Here is a 17,934-nt window from a genome sequence, read left to right as displayed (position 1 = left end):
TAACAATACAACGGAGTTGACAGTTGTCTTTCTCGGAACATAACCGTCAAATATCGAGTAAAAAATATATTTAACAATATATAAAGTATTAATATTGTATGAACGACATATAATTTAACGCTTTGAGTTTATTATTCGCACATTATCCATCATCACTACTAATGCATTTTGACAATTCAGATAGGCGCTATATGCGTAAGTAATTACTTATTATGTTTTTCTTATTTTTATTATTAATAACGTATGCTTCACAATTAATACTTAACTTAGTAATTTTGTTTAATTTTTCTTTTCAGGTATCAATATTATTTATTTATTTTTGTTTTGTGTCTGTCAGGTTACACAGCTTGTTTACCTCTTGTAACATGGGAAATTACCTCGGCTACCAAATCTATAGATTATCTATTTTAGAGATGAAAAGTCTATACAAAAGTACTGACGAAACAACTATTAAACGCCTATTTACATTATTGTTAACTGGAAAATATAGTTTTTAAAATTTTTTTATGTTTGTCTATTTGTCTGTATTTCTGTTCCGGCATCAATTGAAAACTACTGGTGGGATTTTGATAATTTTTTTTTTCAAACAAAGGTCTTCGGATATCGTATATACTATGCTATATGAAATTGCGGAATTCCACCCCTAAAGGGGTGAAAAAAGGGTAAATATGGTTTTAAGATTACCAATTAAAACTCCAAATTTAATGTAGCAAAATGAAAGATATTTGGTACCAATAATAAACATAACTTACTGGAACTAATAACCGCAAATTTTAATTACTAAATTCAACCCCTAAGCGGTTAAAAAGGGGTGAAAATTGTGTTCATGATTATAATCATATCTTTGAATTTAATAAAGTTTTACAAAATATAATGGGAACCAATAATAAACACACAAAAACTATAAACAACAAAATCATCATATTTCGAAATTCAACCCCAATGGGTGAAAAAAGGATAAATATGGTTTGAAAATTGAAAAATTATATCTCCGAATCTAATAACGCGCAGTAAAATACCATGGGTACTAATAATAACATTCAAAAACTACCAACAAAAATTTTATCATTTTGCAAATTTCAACCCCTAAAGAGGTGAAATGGGTACCTATATATGGTTTTAAAATAAAAGTTTTATCTGTGAAAATAATCTATTATAAGAAAAGATATTGACTACCAATAATAAACATACTAATTCTACCAACCACGATTTTTCCATTTAGTGGAATTCAAGCCATAAGCTGTGAAAAAGGGTTATAAGTATATATATTTTAAAAATAACTAAGCATAAAGAAAAGAAATGTAAGTAATAATAAAGACTTAAACACTACTAATCAAACTATAATCATTTAGCGAAATGCAATCGCTAAGAGGTTAAAAAGGGGTGAATAAGATTTTGAGGTAATTAATGCAAATTATGGAAACCCCAGAACACAACGAACTGGAATACTTCTTCATTGTGTACTTCAGCTGTATGTTGTGTATACATTATGGAATAAAATAGTATCAACAATATGTAGGAGTTTAACCGCATTAGTACGTACTATTATGCTAATTAAGAAAATGTTTAACAGCTAGTATTCGCATTATTTACCTATATGCTCGTAATATTTTAAGTAATCACAGCGTAATGCACGTCTGACAGCTGAAATTGAAATAAGCAAAGCCCCGGAAAAAAAGTTGAACCTTTTTCCAGCGATATTTTTGTTAAATCGCCAATACTGTTTTTTTTTATCATACGATTTTTTTTTGGTCGAAGACCTTTCATCACCTTATGTTCCGAAATATTTTACAGAAAAAATATTCGATAACATTGAACTTAGCGCAGAGAACCATCTGTTGGTGAATCTAGGAAGTTCATACCAAACGAATTCCCACCAAACCTCGATATAGGCTTACATAAGTGCCATCTAGCAACGTTTTTGTAAACTTTGCATTTAGAGGGAAAACATTTATTGAGGTACTGCCACCTGCGGAGGAAATTTAAACTACAAGAACACTGTTTGAATCGATACATAATTGAAAAAACCTACATTACCCAAAATAACCTAAACTTCATTTACCCTAAAGTCATTTGCCCTACAGGCGTTTGCCCTAAAGGCATTTGCCCTACAGGCGTTTGCCCTACAGGCATTTGCCCTAAAGGCGTTTACACGAAATTTTTGATAATCCCATTCGGACCAGGCTCCGGCATTTGCCCTACAGGCGTTTGCCCTAAAAGAAGTTTTTCGACAGTCGTTTGCCCTACAGGCATTTGCCCTACAGGCGTCTGCCCTAAAAGTTGGTGCGCTTTCGTTAATCCAAAACATAAGTGCTTGCCGGCGTTTGCCCTACAGTCGTTTGCACTAAACGGCATTTGCCTTAAAGTCGTTTGCCCTACAGGCATTTGCCCTACGTTTAGGGCAAACGCCTGTAGGGCAAACGATGTGTACCCCCTATTAATGATTGAATGATAATATTTTCACTGGAAATAAATATGGTTGCTCAGAATGTCTTTCATCACATAAATGAAAAATTGGGCTAAGCTTTGCAAATGAATAATAAAAAACGCTTGATCTGAATGTTTATGAATTTGGCTTAGCTCAATCTTAAATTTCCTTTAACTTCGCTTGGGTTCGGGCTCTGCAATTGGTCATTGTAGTAGTAAAGGTTTTTTGGTGAATTCATTAAAACATTTCTATAGGCAAACAAAATTATTATAATTTCAGCTTCAGAATCCCTTTAATGATACAATTTGCAGAACACTTATTGTTAACATTGTGCTGTTACATGACTGTTCCATTCACAGAAAGTGTTTTGTTTTTCATTATAATTAACATTTTTTAATTATTATTATTTGTTGACATTTTTATGTTTTGTTCTATTGTTGTGTATTTGGACGTATCTACGACTACCATAGTCTATGGCGTAGCCCAAGTGACTTTGAAGTTCAATTAGCAAGACCCCTCTAGGGAGCAATTGACTTAAACGGCAAATTGAACTTTTTATACATAATTTGCATAACAAAACTTTCATTGTTGAAAAATCTAGTTTTGAATTTAAGACGTTTTAGCATATTAAGTTGTATTATTAAGTGTCTGTATTTTGTTTTGATGTGATAATTAAGTCAACAATCGGTGTGTCTCGGCCAATGAGAGGCCATGTTACTTGAGATAAGCGTCATTACTCAATTAACGGAAAAAGTCTTGGAATAACGACGGCGTTGGCTAGATAGCCCGGGTTTCAATCCCCTGAAAAAGCAGAAATATCTACAAGCTAAGTAGATCATCCTACTACTAGGATGTTTTAAATTGTCGTCTAAATATAAGTTACATATTGTTTAATTAGGGCACGTCCTGTATGACGTGTATTTAGGAGTGAATTACCGTGCGTAAAATACCGACTCATGATGCTATCCTGAGTGAACTGTTTTTCTACATACACGTAATTTAATATTGCCGACGAACACATAAACATCGAATTTTATGCCGAACACGTTAAAGACTTATTGAAATAAACATTTGTTAAAGCCAATTGCGTATCCTGATCTACACGTTAATTAGTTTTACACCCAGAGGTGAAATGAGACGGAGTTCTCACGATGCTTTACCGAAATTTACACATTGAATTCAGCCGCGGTACGTTAAAATTAACTTCAATTACGAACATAATAAATAAACATTATTATTTTATTTCACAATAATTTACGATTCTAGATTGAGAGTAACAGACGTAATTAATTTGAACTGTATGAACTTTTGTTGTGTTGTATCATGTGTGCAACATACCTCCAGCTATTTAAGAAAAACGTGATGATATACCACTGGTCCAACCAATGAGCATATATATTTTATTTGATTAAAGATTAATTGTTTTAATCTTATGTTACCTTGTTATTTTACAGTGTATATGTTTGTTTTTCCTTAATGACCTTAATTTACATGTTGCCAATCTCATGCTAACCCTAGATTTGGAGTGTGAAATTATTTTAACTTTTTTTTCTCTTAGGTACCACATTAAATAAGGGTGGCGCCCAGAGACATATTAAAATTTAATCAAAGAGTCTATGCTCGACAGAGCAATTAAAATCCAGAGAGAACTACTGTTAATATCTATTATTTAAAATATTATAATTATTTCTGACAACAGTTTAGTTCAGATAATAATTCAGAAAGTTTATGAACTATACACTGCACATAGTAGTATCAGTATTTGTATTATTTATAATATTATTATTGCTGACTACACTTTATATAGCAACCTGGGAAGGTTATAGTTCAGAGTGGCAACCCAACTAGTGGGGCCCGATTTGCTTGTTTCAAATCTGCTAGGTTTGTTTACATGCAAGCATTGAATTAAACTTTAAAGTGGACAGGATATTTGTGGTAATTGGTAATGGTAGTTTTGTTAGAGGTATTACACAATGGCTCAGCAGACCTACTATCTGAGAAGTAGGGCCAACAGTGTATGTGAAGAGTGTCCCACTACACACAGCTCTGACAGCGACACCTTGACAGCCATGGAGAACTGTAATTCACCCGAAACCAGGGAAATGAATGTACCTACACACTCACACACACAGCATAGTGAGAGGTTAGGGCGGCCAGTGTCACCTCGTTCCACAGGAGAGATAACACAAGAACATGACATGCCAACCACTACACCAGGGACATCCACATCGAGTCCTGACCTGACCCAAGTATTGCAACAGGTGTTACAACAACTCACAATGCAAGCAGAGCAATCTGAGAACAGGATTATGTCACAAATGTCCAGGCAGGCAGAACAACTCTCCAGACAAACAGAGCATGCAGAACAGGTGGAGGCAAAATTGGATGTGACTTTCTCCAGTCTGCAAAGTCTGGAACACAGTATAGGGGAGAAGCTGGTACAGCAGCAGAGGGAGATTGAGCAGGTAGTGGAGAAGGTGACACAGACAAGTGAGCGAGTAGGGGAGTTGGAAACCCAACTACTATCCATTCGCGAGAATGTTACCCTGGAACAGCATGGCTTGAGGGAGTTCTGTCAGCGCAGTCAGGCGAGCATGAGGGACGAGCTGCATGGGCAGACTCGACGACTCGAGGTTAGGCTGGATGACATAGAGGTAGCGACATCTAACCTACGAGATTGCCTGCAGAATTTAACTGTAAGCCAGAGCCGTACACCTGACACAGCTGGTAGTACGCAGCGAGAGGCACCTGAAGTGCCACCTACAGGTACAGGTAGACAGCTGTACACCACACCTGGGTGCAGTTATGACACCCACACTGTAGAGTCACTACACAGGAAGTCTGTAGAGACTAGAGCAACAGTTGAGCCTAGGGCATGTACCAAAACAACAGAGCGCCAGCTGGACCCGGTTGCCCTCATGCACCATCCAGCAAAGCTGTGGGCAGAGGCCATGCCTACTTTCGCTGGCAGAGCCAATGAGAGTCCAATGAGATTCCTCAGAAAATTCGAGGAATATGCGGCTATGTTTAACCTAACCGACGGAGAGATTCTGAAGTGTCTGAACAACGTGCTAAAGGGTCAAGCATTCTATTGGTGGGAGCTGACCAGCACCAACACCCACAGCTTTGACCAGTTCAGGGAACTATTCAGACTACAATACTGGAACATCAGAATCCAGAGTTATCTGAGGGCACAACTCCACACAGAGAAATACGATCCAAGGAAGGGTACGTATCTAGAGGCACACTTGTCAGCCATGTACGACAAGACTAGGTATTTAGACCTACCAATGACAGATGAAGAGTTCGTGGCTGCCATGTTAACCCAGCTGCCTCTGAAATACCAGAAGCAGTTGTCTGGACTACACTACCGTGACGTCACCGAGTTCCGTGACCGGCTGCTCAACTATGACAAACTCGAAAAACTGGATCGAGTTGCACCCAGGACTGAGGAGGCAGACCGAGCACCACCTCACCAGAAGCAGCACCAGGTCAACCCTTACTGGCAAGGCCGTGAGGGAGAAAACAGAAACCAGAGCGCCAGGCAGCAGTCAACTACATAAGTTGGCAAGCAAGGGGTGAAGCACCCCGTGGTAACGGCGGGCCCTACCACAACCGATACAGAGGGGCACCCTACAACAGGAAACGCACCTGGTGGCCCAGCAACAGGGGATACCACAGTGGTGAAGAGGGGGCAGAACGAGCCAGGAAGAGTGCCCATTATGAAGAGAGGAGGCGGTCTCACTCGCCGGAGCAACGGCCACCCAGACCCAGGGAATCCCGCAAATTTAGTCGTCGTGCCTCGTCTGATGACGAGAGGGAATACCACTACAACCAGCATCGCAGGATGAAGGAGAGGAAGTACCACGACCAACGCGAAGATTCCCGCCTGCCATACTACCGAAGCCCCAGGACGACAGACAGCGGTGGAGGCAAGGCCCACTTCAGCCACCCGTCTGAGCAACCGGCGTCGCCCAACAGGACGTTTCGCCAGAGCCAACAACCAGGAGCAACGAATCAGCTAGACAACCCTGTTGCGACAGAGTTCAAGTCCGCAGTACAGGAAGCTGAAGGTACCAGTACATGGTACAACAACAACAGGACTGTGCCATACTCGCAGGATGCGCGAGTATCAGCAGGCAAATTGTACTAACTGGATAGGTCCGAGGCGATCAACCCTATCTACTTGCCCTGACTAAGTCAAGACCAAGACGAGAGAGATTTACCCACCGGTGAAGAAGTGGAGGATTTTATAAGCAAGAAGCTTACAGATGAAGCTTCAGTCTGCAAGAGAAGGCACCCCGCATCAAAATTATCAACCTTCAAAATTGGTGACCTAGTGCTCAAGAAAACTAATCCAGTGAGCAGAGCTTGGGAAAATGTTACCAAGAAATTGTTTTTATTGTTTGATGGTCCATACGTTATAACTGGAACCATCCATGAAAATTGCTATGCTTTAGCCGAGCCATCAACAGGCCAGTCAATAGGCCGTTACAACATTACACAGCTGAGGGAATATAAGAACCCTACCACTGCAAATTAAATATTGGTCGATGCACAAGTTAATGTTTACCTCATTGTCATGTGAGCGAGTATGCTGGAGTAACAGCTGAGAGCAGTCTGTAAGTGATGGCTAGCACAAGAGCCATGTAATCCCCGTGTTTATAATGTGTTATGTTGTTATGTTTATGGTACGCCAGGAGAGGCGTAATATAGTCGTCGAGTATACCCTTGTGTAAGAGCGGAAGTGTAATTCCCGCCAGTGTCCTGTGACGAGGTGAAGTGACATGCCACCCGCACTGGGATTTGTGTAGCCAGTGAAGCTATTATGGGTATAAATTATTTATGATGTATTTGAGTATTTTACGGCTAATGTATTCTTCGATTTGGGTACTGACCCACTAACACTAACACATATTGGGAAGCACTAGACTCGCCCTATTTACTGTGAAGAGCTATGTAATTACCTAGAAAGAAGACATGAGTGTAACTGTGTTCGACATGATACATGTGTGATGTTATTTCACCTAGCTGTGTACATATGTGTAAACACTGGCATGCAAAGCAGTTCTACAAGCACAAAACACTTTGCAACTACGAGCAAAATTATTCTAGGTTACCTTGTTATGGGTTATTCCAGTTGATATATCGTTGCACTGTAACACTTTTTCTTGCAGATATCACCACAATTTAAAATGAAAGAGATATATTATTTTGGTTGAATATGAGAAAACCAGTAAAATTTGAAGGAGTTATCCTTTTTCTGATGTTTTAGGTTGGTATCACTTGGGGATACTGATTAGAAAAGTATGCATCCATTTCGCATACAAATCCAATCTATTGGTGGTGTTGAATTTAATTCGGTATTATTCCTATATTTTGTTGTAAAGATAAAGAGGTATGCTAATCTGCTATGAAATGATAACAAGAAATTTGCAGAAAACATCTATACGAAGTTTTATTGCGAAAAGGACCCTATACAGAAGATTGATAAATTTCATTATACGAAGCACTCGATTTTCGAAGCTTGTTTATTATGTATGTTTCGATGAAGAATTTTGATGCAGGCTGACCTGAAAAACACTGTGTAGAATCCTATGTCGCGAAATGACACGCTCTTTCAGTGAGTGTCCACAGGCCTCAATATAAACAAACTTCAAGCTAATACAATTCTCCAAGCAAAAGAGAAAATTCAAGAAAATATAAATTATTTTTAAAATATTAATTCCATCCTGAGAAAAGAGTAAACTGAAATTTACTACTCAGCAGGAGCTGTTACAGGCTATCCTGAAAAACATATATTGTTTTGTTTACAATTGATATGATAGCATGTGGCTATCTGCACCGAGGCTAGGAGCCTCAGACACATTACAAGGCTCAGTTCCAAATAAGGAATTTATTTCACGAGAGATGGTCGTGAATTTCCAACCCAGCGAAGCCCGCTGCGGGCTGATAAAACACGATGAATATGAGAATGGAATGAAACAGCACTGAACAGCTGACCTGCTCTGATAATCGCCAGCGTGAAAATCGGATACTGCCAGGATGATAAAAAGTGTTCAAGTTACTCACTCGTCGAGACGACTGAGAAAAAGATGGAAAAAGAAAAAAAAAGAGACAAGAGGATTCGCCTGCTGCTGTAATAAAAGAGGCGGAAAAAATTAGACAAGAAAAAAAAAACAGGTAGTGTGATTTTTTTTTTCAACAGCCTGTCACCAAGCTAAAAACACTTTGTTTAGCTAAAAACATTTTGTTTAAATAAGGCATTTAAAATGTTATTAAAATTTAGGCAATCTTAATAGCCTATGACACTGTATATAGATGTAATGTAAATGTTATGAGATGATATTGTGAATTGTAAATTTTTGTGAATTGTTAATGAAATGTATATGTACGAGATGCAGGAAGTTGATATGTTAAATGATATTGTGAAACATATAGGCAGCACTATGCTTAGTCTGCATGCAAATGAACATTGGGAAAATCACATTTTAACAATATGAGAAATGTGGTATCTACTAGTTAATTTATGCAAAGGTGTACTAATTTGAATTTAAACATTTTATGAAATATGTTATTCATGTTTTATGAGCTTATTGTTGATTAAGCTAATTTATTATTCTTGTTAATAAGTTACAAACTGAGAGTTATTTGAATAATATACTTTTTATGGATGCTATATTTATACATATTCTAAATATATTTGGTTGGCTGGTGGTATATTTACGTTAAGAACTGAAGTTGATAGGCCTGCAGACACTCGTGCTTGCAAGTGCACGATCACACATGTTATAATTAATAAACTTTGATTAACGAAACGAGAGATTTAAGTTAAGAGAGTGCAGTGATTACACTCGGTAATAGGAGTGAACAGAGACGAGAATTCCTTCGGAAGTGTACCTAACAATGACGTGTGCTGCAAATGAAGTGCTGGCGCCGCGGTGCTCCGCCGCGTCACGCACTGGGCCAGGACCAGGGCGGCAGGATTCGTCGCTCCGAGACGAATACCCCAGCAGGAGCAGATGACGGTGATCCCGTCTGCTCCGCCGCCGCGCGCCCGTAACGTCAGCCGACGTCCCGCACCGATTTGGTCGGCAGGGCTGTCCAAGGGCAGGAGAATCACCACCCGGTGATATATGGTCCCAGGTCCACCTTCCACAGGATGCTGCCAGCATCACGGATGGAGGCTGATCCACTGCTACAGTGATGACCTGGATAAAGTCCCATTGTTATGCAACATGTACATTTCCTCACATTTCCCTTGTGATTCCGACGAATACTTACAGTAAGTATTGTCCTCCGAGTGCCACTGCATCCAACTTAGTTCCAGGACTGACGACTACGAGAACTTCATCAAGATTGCAAGTTTTCCCGCGAAAATGCACCGACGGCCAGCGCAGGTCAGAACTCTGTGACGGAGTGCCGCGCAATGAGGGAATCGTCCACGAGTTAGGAAGAGGGGTGCGGGACAGGTGTCCTTTCTCGCGCCAAAGTTTTTTTATCCCTCCTTCTTTTCGTCGTTTTTTTGTGGTGTCGCGCGAGTCGTTGCCTGGCAACGAACTTTTTTATTTAACTCGAGCAGCGAGTTTCCAACTGAAAAGCAAACCGTGTCTTGTTTGAAAGTTTGAAAACTGCAACACACTATGCTTATCAAGGGCGGCAATTCTGTGCTGTTACATGACTGTCCCACCCACAGAAAGTGTTTTGTTTTTTTATTATAAATAACATTTTTTAATTATTATTATTATTTGTTGACATTTTTATGTTTTGTTCTATTGTTGTGTATTTGGACGTATCTACGACTACCATACTCTATGGCGTAGCCCAAGTGACTTTGAAGTTCAATTAGCAAGACCCCTCTAGGGAGCAATTGACTTAAACGGCAAATTGAACTTTTTATACATAATTTGCATAACAAAACTTTCATTGTTGAAAAATCTAGTTTTGAATTTAAGACGTTTTAGCTTATTAAGTTGTATTATTAAGTGTCTGTATTTTGTTTTGATGTGATAATTAAGTCAACAATCGGTGTGTCTCGGCCAATGAGAGGCCATATTACTTGAGATAAGCGTCATTACTCAATTAACGGAAAAAGTCTTGGAATAACGACGGCGTTGGCTAGATAGCCCGGGTTTCAATCCCCTGAAAAAGCAGAAATATCTAAAAGCTAAGTAGATCATCCTACTACTAGGATGTTTTAAATTGTCGTCTAAATATAAGTTACATATTGTTTAATTAGGGCACGTCCTGTATGACGTGTATTTAGGAGTGAATTACCGTGAGTAAAAAACCGACTCATGATGCTATCCTGAGTGAACTGTTTTTCTACATACACGTAATTTAATATTGCCGACGAACACATAAACATCGAATTTTATGCCGAACACGTTAAAGACTTATTGAAATAAACATTTGTTAAAGCCAATTGCGTATCCTGATCTACACGTTAATTAGTTTTACACCCAGAGGTGAAATGAGACGGAGTTCTCACGATGCTTTACCGAAATTTACACATTGAATTCAGCCGCGGTACGTTAAAATTAACTTCAATTACGAACATAATAAATAAACATTATTATTTTATTTCACAATAATTTACGATTCTAGATTGAGAGTAACAGACGTAATTAATTTGAACTGTATGAACTTTTGTTGTGTTGTATCATGTGTGCAACATACCTCCAGCTATTTAAGAAAAACGTGATGGTATACCACTGGTTCAACCAATGAGCATATATATTTTATTTGATTAAAGATTAATTGTTTTAATCTTATGTTACCTTGTTGTTATTTTACAGTGTATATGTTTGTTTTTCCTTAATGACCTTAATTTACATGTTGCCAATCTCATGCTAACCCTAGATTTGGAGTGTGAAATTATTTTAACTTTTTTTCTCTTCTGTACCACATTACATAAGGGTGGCGCCCAGAGACATATTAAAATTTAATCAAAGAGTCTATGCTCGACAAAGTAATTAAAATCCAGAGAGAACTACTGTTAATATCTATTATTTAAAATATTATAATTATTTCTGACAACAGTTTAGTTCAGATAATAATTCAGAAAGTTTATGAACTATACACTGCACATAGTAGTATCAGTATTTGTATTATTTATAATATTATTATTGCTGACTACACTTTATATAGCAACATGGGAAGGTTATAGTTCAACATGAACACATAATGACTTAAGTTGCTTTTATACCAGTGTGTATCTACATTTATTTATTATGCAATTTGTTTGAAATATGCAGCATTAATTGTATGTTGATGAGCATTAATTTTTCTAGCTATGCAACAGAGAAAATATCATTAAGCTTCATGTGAGATCTGAAAATGAGGCACTGAGGCACTGAAAATGATGTCTGCACTAGGAAAGCTTTCCCACATCCTGACCTCATGTTGATTGTAAACGTAAGAATACTTTAAAAAAGCTTGTTTTATACTTAAAAAATGCTAACATGTTGCAGAAGGAATACAGGTATTTATTTACCACTACATACATTGAGTAAAAGGAAAGCATTAATGACATATCTATGCACACCCCAAATAGCTGAACCTAAAGTTGTGACATTTGAAGGTTGGCTTTCCTTTTAATATGTAGATCTCCAGGAAAGTGAAAAAAACTAAGGCTGTTTTCTGGTTAAGCATTGGCTGTACAGCATAAGAATCAAGTTAAGTTATGATTTTTGAACACACTATTAGAGATGGAGAAGTGCTGTCACTGACATTTTTTAATCAGAAAAATTCCCGTAGTAAGGATGTGAAGGCTGTTTTGTGATAACATTTACAGTATTTTGTATAATGGGATTCAAACTGTCAATTCAACGAAAAGTATAAAAGTTCCCAATGGCGAACGTAAGCACATGCAATGATGCAGCTATTCATTGTCAATTTGATTTTTTAACCAAACTGCTATTGGTTTGTGTATGCTGTAGGCAAAGTCATCTGGCAACCAGACAACAGTGTTAAAATTTTTCTCAGTAATTACACAATATTTTTTACATGAAATGAAAAAATTGATTTGCTTTTTCATTCCGAATGTTGCTTTCATTAATTAAAAAAAAATACCCTTTTTGAAATTAATTAAAAAAAAAGGTATTTCCAAAATCATTTCACATATTAATTTTTTAGGCCATGCCAAAACAGTTAATAACGGATATGTTCATAAAACTTGGAACAACTTATTGTATAGTTAAGCCATACTGACTGAATTTTATTGTATTTACCAACGTTCCACCTCCACTCTATACTTTCAACATACTCTCCAGAAAAATTTGCTCACAGGGCCTAATATGCATGTAGTAATGTTTAGCAATTTTATACCAATGAAAAAACATTATTTTAAGGCCATTTGTTACACCCAAAACATTTTAACGTACTCAGTTATCATCTGTGTTACAATTTTTTTTTTCGGCATTATGGTTCATTTTTAATGTTTCAAACATCCATGTTGGCTGATCCATATAAAGCTTTTTGTCACAAGTATCGTATTGAGTCACATAATTATAAAAAATCAAAGAAATGAAATGACCTCGAATAAAAAATAGTTTACATCATTTAATTATAGCTTCTTGCAAACAGTAATCGTAAAATGTAAACATTGTTGACTACAACGGGCACATAATTAGGCGAATTGTGACTAGTAATTTGGAAACACCGGAATTTGGTTCTACGTCGCTACCAAACTTACAGTTTCATTAAACTTACATGTTTACATTGTAGTGCTGGTAAGCAGCATGTCTGCCGGTAATTTACTCTTGGTTCGGTTTACCAAACCTCACCAAGGCAAATTACGACGGAAGACTCCGGGATCTTAGGTTGAAGGGCACTGCTTTGTTGTATTCAAATAGTGAGTAAAGAGGAAATATGCCGACTGGGAAAACTACAGAACAAAAGTTGATAACCTGTTAAATATTTATATAAATAAGAAATTAAATAAAAAGGTTAGGTAATTGCAACATAAAATACACACTGATATCGGGTCAGCCATAACAAAACATATTTATTTAAACAAGATCATAAAAGAGTATTAGTTGAGTATTCGTACAGTCAAAACAAAAATGGGGCCCCTTACACAATTATTACTTAGTTACATTATCAAAATAATTAACGTAAATTTAAGATACAGAAAGTATTAAAATATTATCATTAAAATATTACTCATTAATTAAATGTTGATTTCGATGCCAAAGGGATAGTTTGATGAAATATTCTATGAAATTGCAAGAAGATACGCGTGGCCGAAACAGGTTAACTACCCATGCTGCATGCTTAGGATTTAGTCGTCGAAAACTTTCCTGGGATTTTGTTGGCGGCTCCCATCGCCGTAGAACCACGGGACAAGCCCTGGGGTGCCCAGATGTTATGGGCGAAGCTTATGGATCACGCCTCAGGCATGGGGCAGCGAGAGGTCGCCAACACCCGGACCGCTAAACAAGTTTTTAACAACAAAAAATAAAACTATCCCATAGATAATTATAAAACCATGATTCCCGGGGAAAAGGCAGTAAAACTCACCTAATGCGGTAGTAAATACACAACTTTCGACATGGATGTCGATGGATACTTGATGAGCACAAAAATTTTGAAGTCTACATCATGGCTGACAAAAACAGAAAGGAAAGTATTACCTTTTCCTTTTCAATAGGAAAATGACCATAGATATGACAATACGTAGAGATGAGAAACTTAAAATGTTACACTTTCCTGCACTTAAGTGCAATAACTCAATAATTAATCTTAACCACAATATTAATAAAAACAAAAGGAAAAATTAATTTATGATGTTTAAAGTCTTTTGAAGTCCATATGTTTTTCTTTTAAATCCACAAAGCTTAACAAAGACATAAATATATTTTAACAAAAAAAATGATTTTTATACAAAAACAATTATTTCTTACAAATTGATACTTAAGATAATAATGATTTCATTATACTTCAAATAATCAAAAGTTAAAAACAATTAGGTATTGCAAAGCGATATAATAAAACAAATGTAGCCTCCCAGTTTGCATTTAATTAAACAACATATATAAGCAATAATGGGCGCATGCCCACACAACAAGTGCACAACGGCACACATGTTTGAGGTCACATTAATTTTTTTATTAGAACATTATTTTATTTACGTTTTTATGCAACACTACTTTACTTCATCGTAACTTTTTTTCACAAATGAATCTGGCACAATATTAATTTGAATTGCACATTCTGGAAGTGTTGGTTTACTCAGTTTCAGGGGAATTTTCATTAAAAAACATGAAGCACATTCAAAATGTTGTTACAAAAGGGACAAATGCTGTACTGCCATCATCGGAATTCAAACGTATAAATTACAGATGCCTTTCCCCAATTTAATAAAAAAAAGAACACAAGTTATAGAAGTATAAATACTTGGTCACTACTACCAAGTCATGCACGATAAATAAGCATAAGGATAAGAAGAGGGATGGGATTTTCGAATCTTGGATTCGTCGAATATACCGAATCCTATGGCTTCGAGGATTCGTAGGATTCAAGGTGGGATTCGATGTGGGTTGTTTTAGTTTTAGTATTAAAAATTGTATACCTATGTTAACTAAATTGTATATAAATAAGATAACGGAAATAGCACAAACATTAACTATATTGTATATTATTAAGGTAACGGAAATAGCACAAACAGAAGATCATTGCCGCTAGTTCAATAATGTTCAAGTAGGAATTTTAGGGGCACCAAGAAAAATAAACTATGTACGCCATGAAACATTGTCATGGTCTGGCACATTGCAGGAATTTCGGCATATCCCGGCTGACTGGCACAATTTGTACACTTGGCTTATGGAGTGGCTATCGGTAGTGCTGGCTGATGTTGCATGTTTACTGTTAATGCGTTGCATTCTGATTTTAATAGGTTGCATGCTTTATTTCCTTTGTAATAAATCTTTACAGCTCTGTAATGTATGATAAACCCAACTCTTTTGCAGTCCTCATTGTTCATCTAAAACCTTTATTTCCTTATATGACCCGCAAACCAACGTTTCGAGTTTGTTTTTGGAAAAAAAGTACAGGTCCTTCTAATAACATAACTACGTAGTCTTTTTTCCCCCAAAGTGCAGATGTGTGTGTATCTAAACATTGTATTGAATATGTTATTATAACATTGTTTTTTAAAAAATTTGCAGGAAGGAACAGATGTTACCAGTACGATCTCTGACAAACAAAAGGACAGTATCTGTATTGTTCAGCCATACATGTTGTGTGTCCAGAGTGAAACTGAAATGAAGTATGGCTTGGTGGCTGATGGGAAGCTTGTATGTTTCGAAGAAGCAGGCGCTCTGAATGCTTTCGACAAGCTTTTTAAATTGCATTATGTTTGCAACCTTGAATTTTCCAAAAGTCTGTCATCATTTTATAATTTCGGTGAAAGTTATTTATGTGATGTGACGGATGTAAAACCTAGAAGCTTCAATGTTTCGTTAAATGCTGCAATTTCACACATAAAATTGTAATAATTTTGAATGATACATTTGTAGCACATCATTACTGTAAGTTAGCTGTGTCAGAATTTTATATACAGATGGTTCAGACATATTTATTGTGTGGTTGCAAAATTTTGATGGTTTCTGGAAAACAAAACGAGAGCATGTCTCCTGGATGTAAAGAGAACTCTTGTCACGTCCCGATTTTGTACTCATATTCCAAGTAAAAAATATTCATAGTGAACTTGGGTGGATAAGTGTAAATAGGTATGTATTGTATTGATAAATGTATACATTTATGTTTTAATTACAACAGTGGCACACATGAGTGGATTAACTGGATTTCAAAAGTAAATATTTCTTTAATAAATATATGTACAGCACTTTTTTAAGCCAAACATTTGTTCTAAAGAATGGAGCAATGAAGCTAGTGTGTGTGTGTGTGCATATTAATAGTGTACCTTTGTCATTTATAGTAAAACCAGAAACCTTTATCATGAAATACTTAGTTTAACTTAAAAGCAGATGTTTATTTATTTATATTATAATTTGACAGTTACCAAGAATGTTGACACAGTGTGGATTTTGTCTGGACTTTTCTGTAATTATAGTGAGGACTCAGTGTACTGTAAATTTTTTTAATTATTTTGGTGTATAAAGTGCCTTTCCCTATTGTGAAAACAAGGAATTTGTTTGACACTCCTCTTCTGTTGATCATGTAGTTAGAAAATTCTTTTTATATTTTTTGTTAGTTTTTTTTTGCACTTCGCAAAATTTTAGCTGACCTATGTGCAATAAGAATTTAATATTAGTGTTAAACTGCATTGTAAAAAATTAATTGAAGCATTTTCAATAAACCTTTGATTGTTAAAATGGCATCATGTTTTCTTTGACAAACATCGAAAATGAAATCTTTGGTCATGCGTTTCTTTCAGGAAGTAGTAAATTGATTATAATATTTTCCTGTACTATTATAAAATATGCTCTGTTTCAGGTTACAAGAATATTCTTTTGACAATTTTGTTTGTATACGAACCACTTTTTAATGATCATGGTTTTCCTTAAGGTGGTGTGCAGAAATCGGTCTAATTTAGAATTAGGGGAAGTAGGCTACCTTGAAACAGCTTATTTATACACACTAATTTTCTGCTTGTATTTGTGGGCCCATTAATTGATTTCACATTATAGTCAAAATGCAACAGTTGTTATTGATATATTGAAAAGTGTAAACAATTGGTTCAGTTGTACAGCGATAGTATTATAGTTCAACTGTCTTGATTACTACGGAAATGCATTCCACATGATAAGATTAATCTTCAATGCAGGTTTAAAGGTAGTAGTTAGTCAAAATGTTATAAATATGTTGGTTCAGTGAAATCTCATTACAAAGTGCATGAAGGGATCTAGAAATTTTATACTAAATATTAAAAGTACATTATACTTCAGTTATTTAATATAATTCTCTCCTCAGGGGGTTTGTAAAGAAGTACTTTATACTGAGATATCCCCGTACTCCCTAATGAATTTGTGGCTAATGCAGATTTAAAGGTACGTAGTAATTAAAAAGTTCCCAGTCAAACAATTTATTTGAATATATTAATACTCGTTCATAAATCTGTGGCCAACGCAGATTAAAAGTAGTAATTGCCATTTATTTAGTCAAATAAACATTTCAAATAAGTTAATACTCACTGATGACACTGTGATGGATGTTTGATTCAACATTAGTAATTATAATTTTTCCAGCCGAATGTACATTTTGAATAAGTTATTTCTCACAAATGAAACTGTGATTGATAGCAGTTTAAGAAGTAGCAATTTCAGTTACTCATGTTAAATCAACTGTTTGAATAAGTACTTTGTCACAGTTAAATCTGTGGGTGATTCAGATTAGACAGTAGCAATTGCAGGTATTCCAGTCAGCGTAACAGTTTGAATATGTGCATAGTCACGGTTAAATCTGTGGGTGACGCAGATTCAACAGTAGTAATAACAGTCTCTCCCGTCAAATTAACAGTGCCTATAAGTGAATAGTCACTT

General features: G+C 36.2%; 1 protein-coding gene across 1 annotated transcript in view; it reads left to right on the top strand.

The window, feature by feature from the left end:
• The window catches only part of LOC134530173 (uncharacterized), a 29,747-nt gene extending 13,343 nt beyond the window's left edge, over positions 1-16,404 (top strand). The window contains exon 11 of the mRNA XM_063364814.1: positions 15,598-16,404. Coding sequence (XP_063220884.1) covers positions 15,598-15,924 — 327 coding nt within the window. The 3' untranslated portion in view covers positions 15,925-16,404. The remainder of the gene's footprint in view (positions 1-15,597) is intronic.
• The last annotated feature ends 1,530 nt before the right edge of the window (positions 16,405-17,934 follow it).

The sequence above is a fragment of the Bacillus rossius genome, chromosome 1, assembly GCF_032445375.1.
Source record: "Bacillus rossius redtenbacheri isolate Brsri chromosome 1, Brsri_v3, whole genome shotgun sequence".
Classification (NCBI taxonomy): Eukaryota; Metazoa; Arthropoda; class Insecta; order Phasmatodea; family Bacillidae; genus Bacillus; species Bacillus rossius.
Note: the sequence above shows the minus strand (reverse complement) of the source record. Positions and strands in the feature narration are given on the sequence as shown.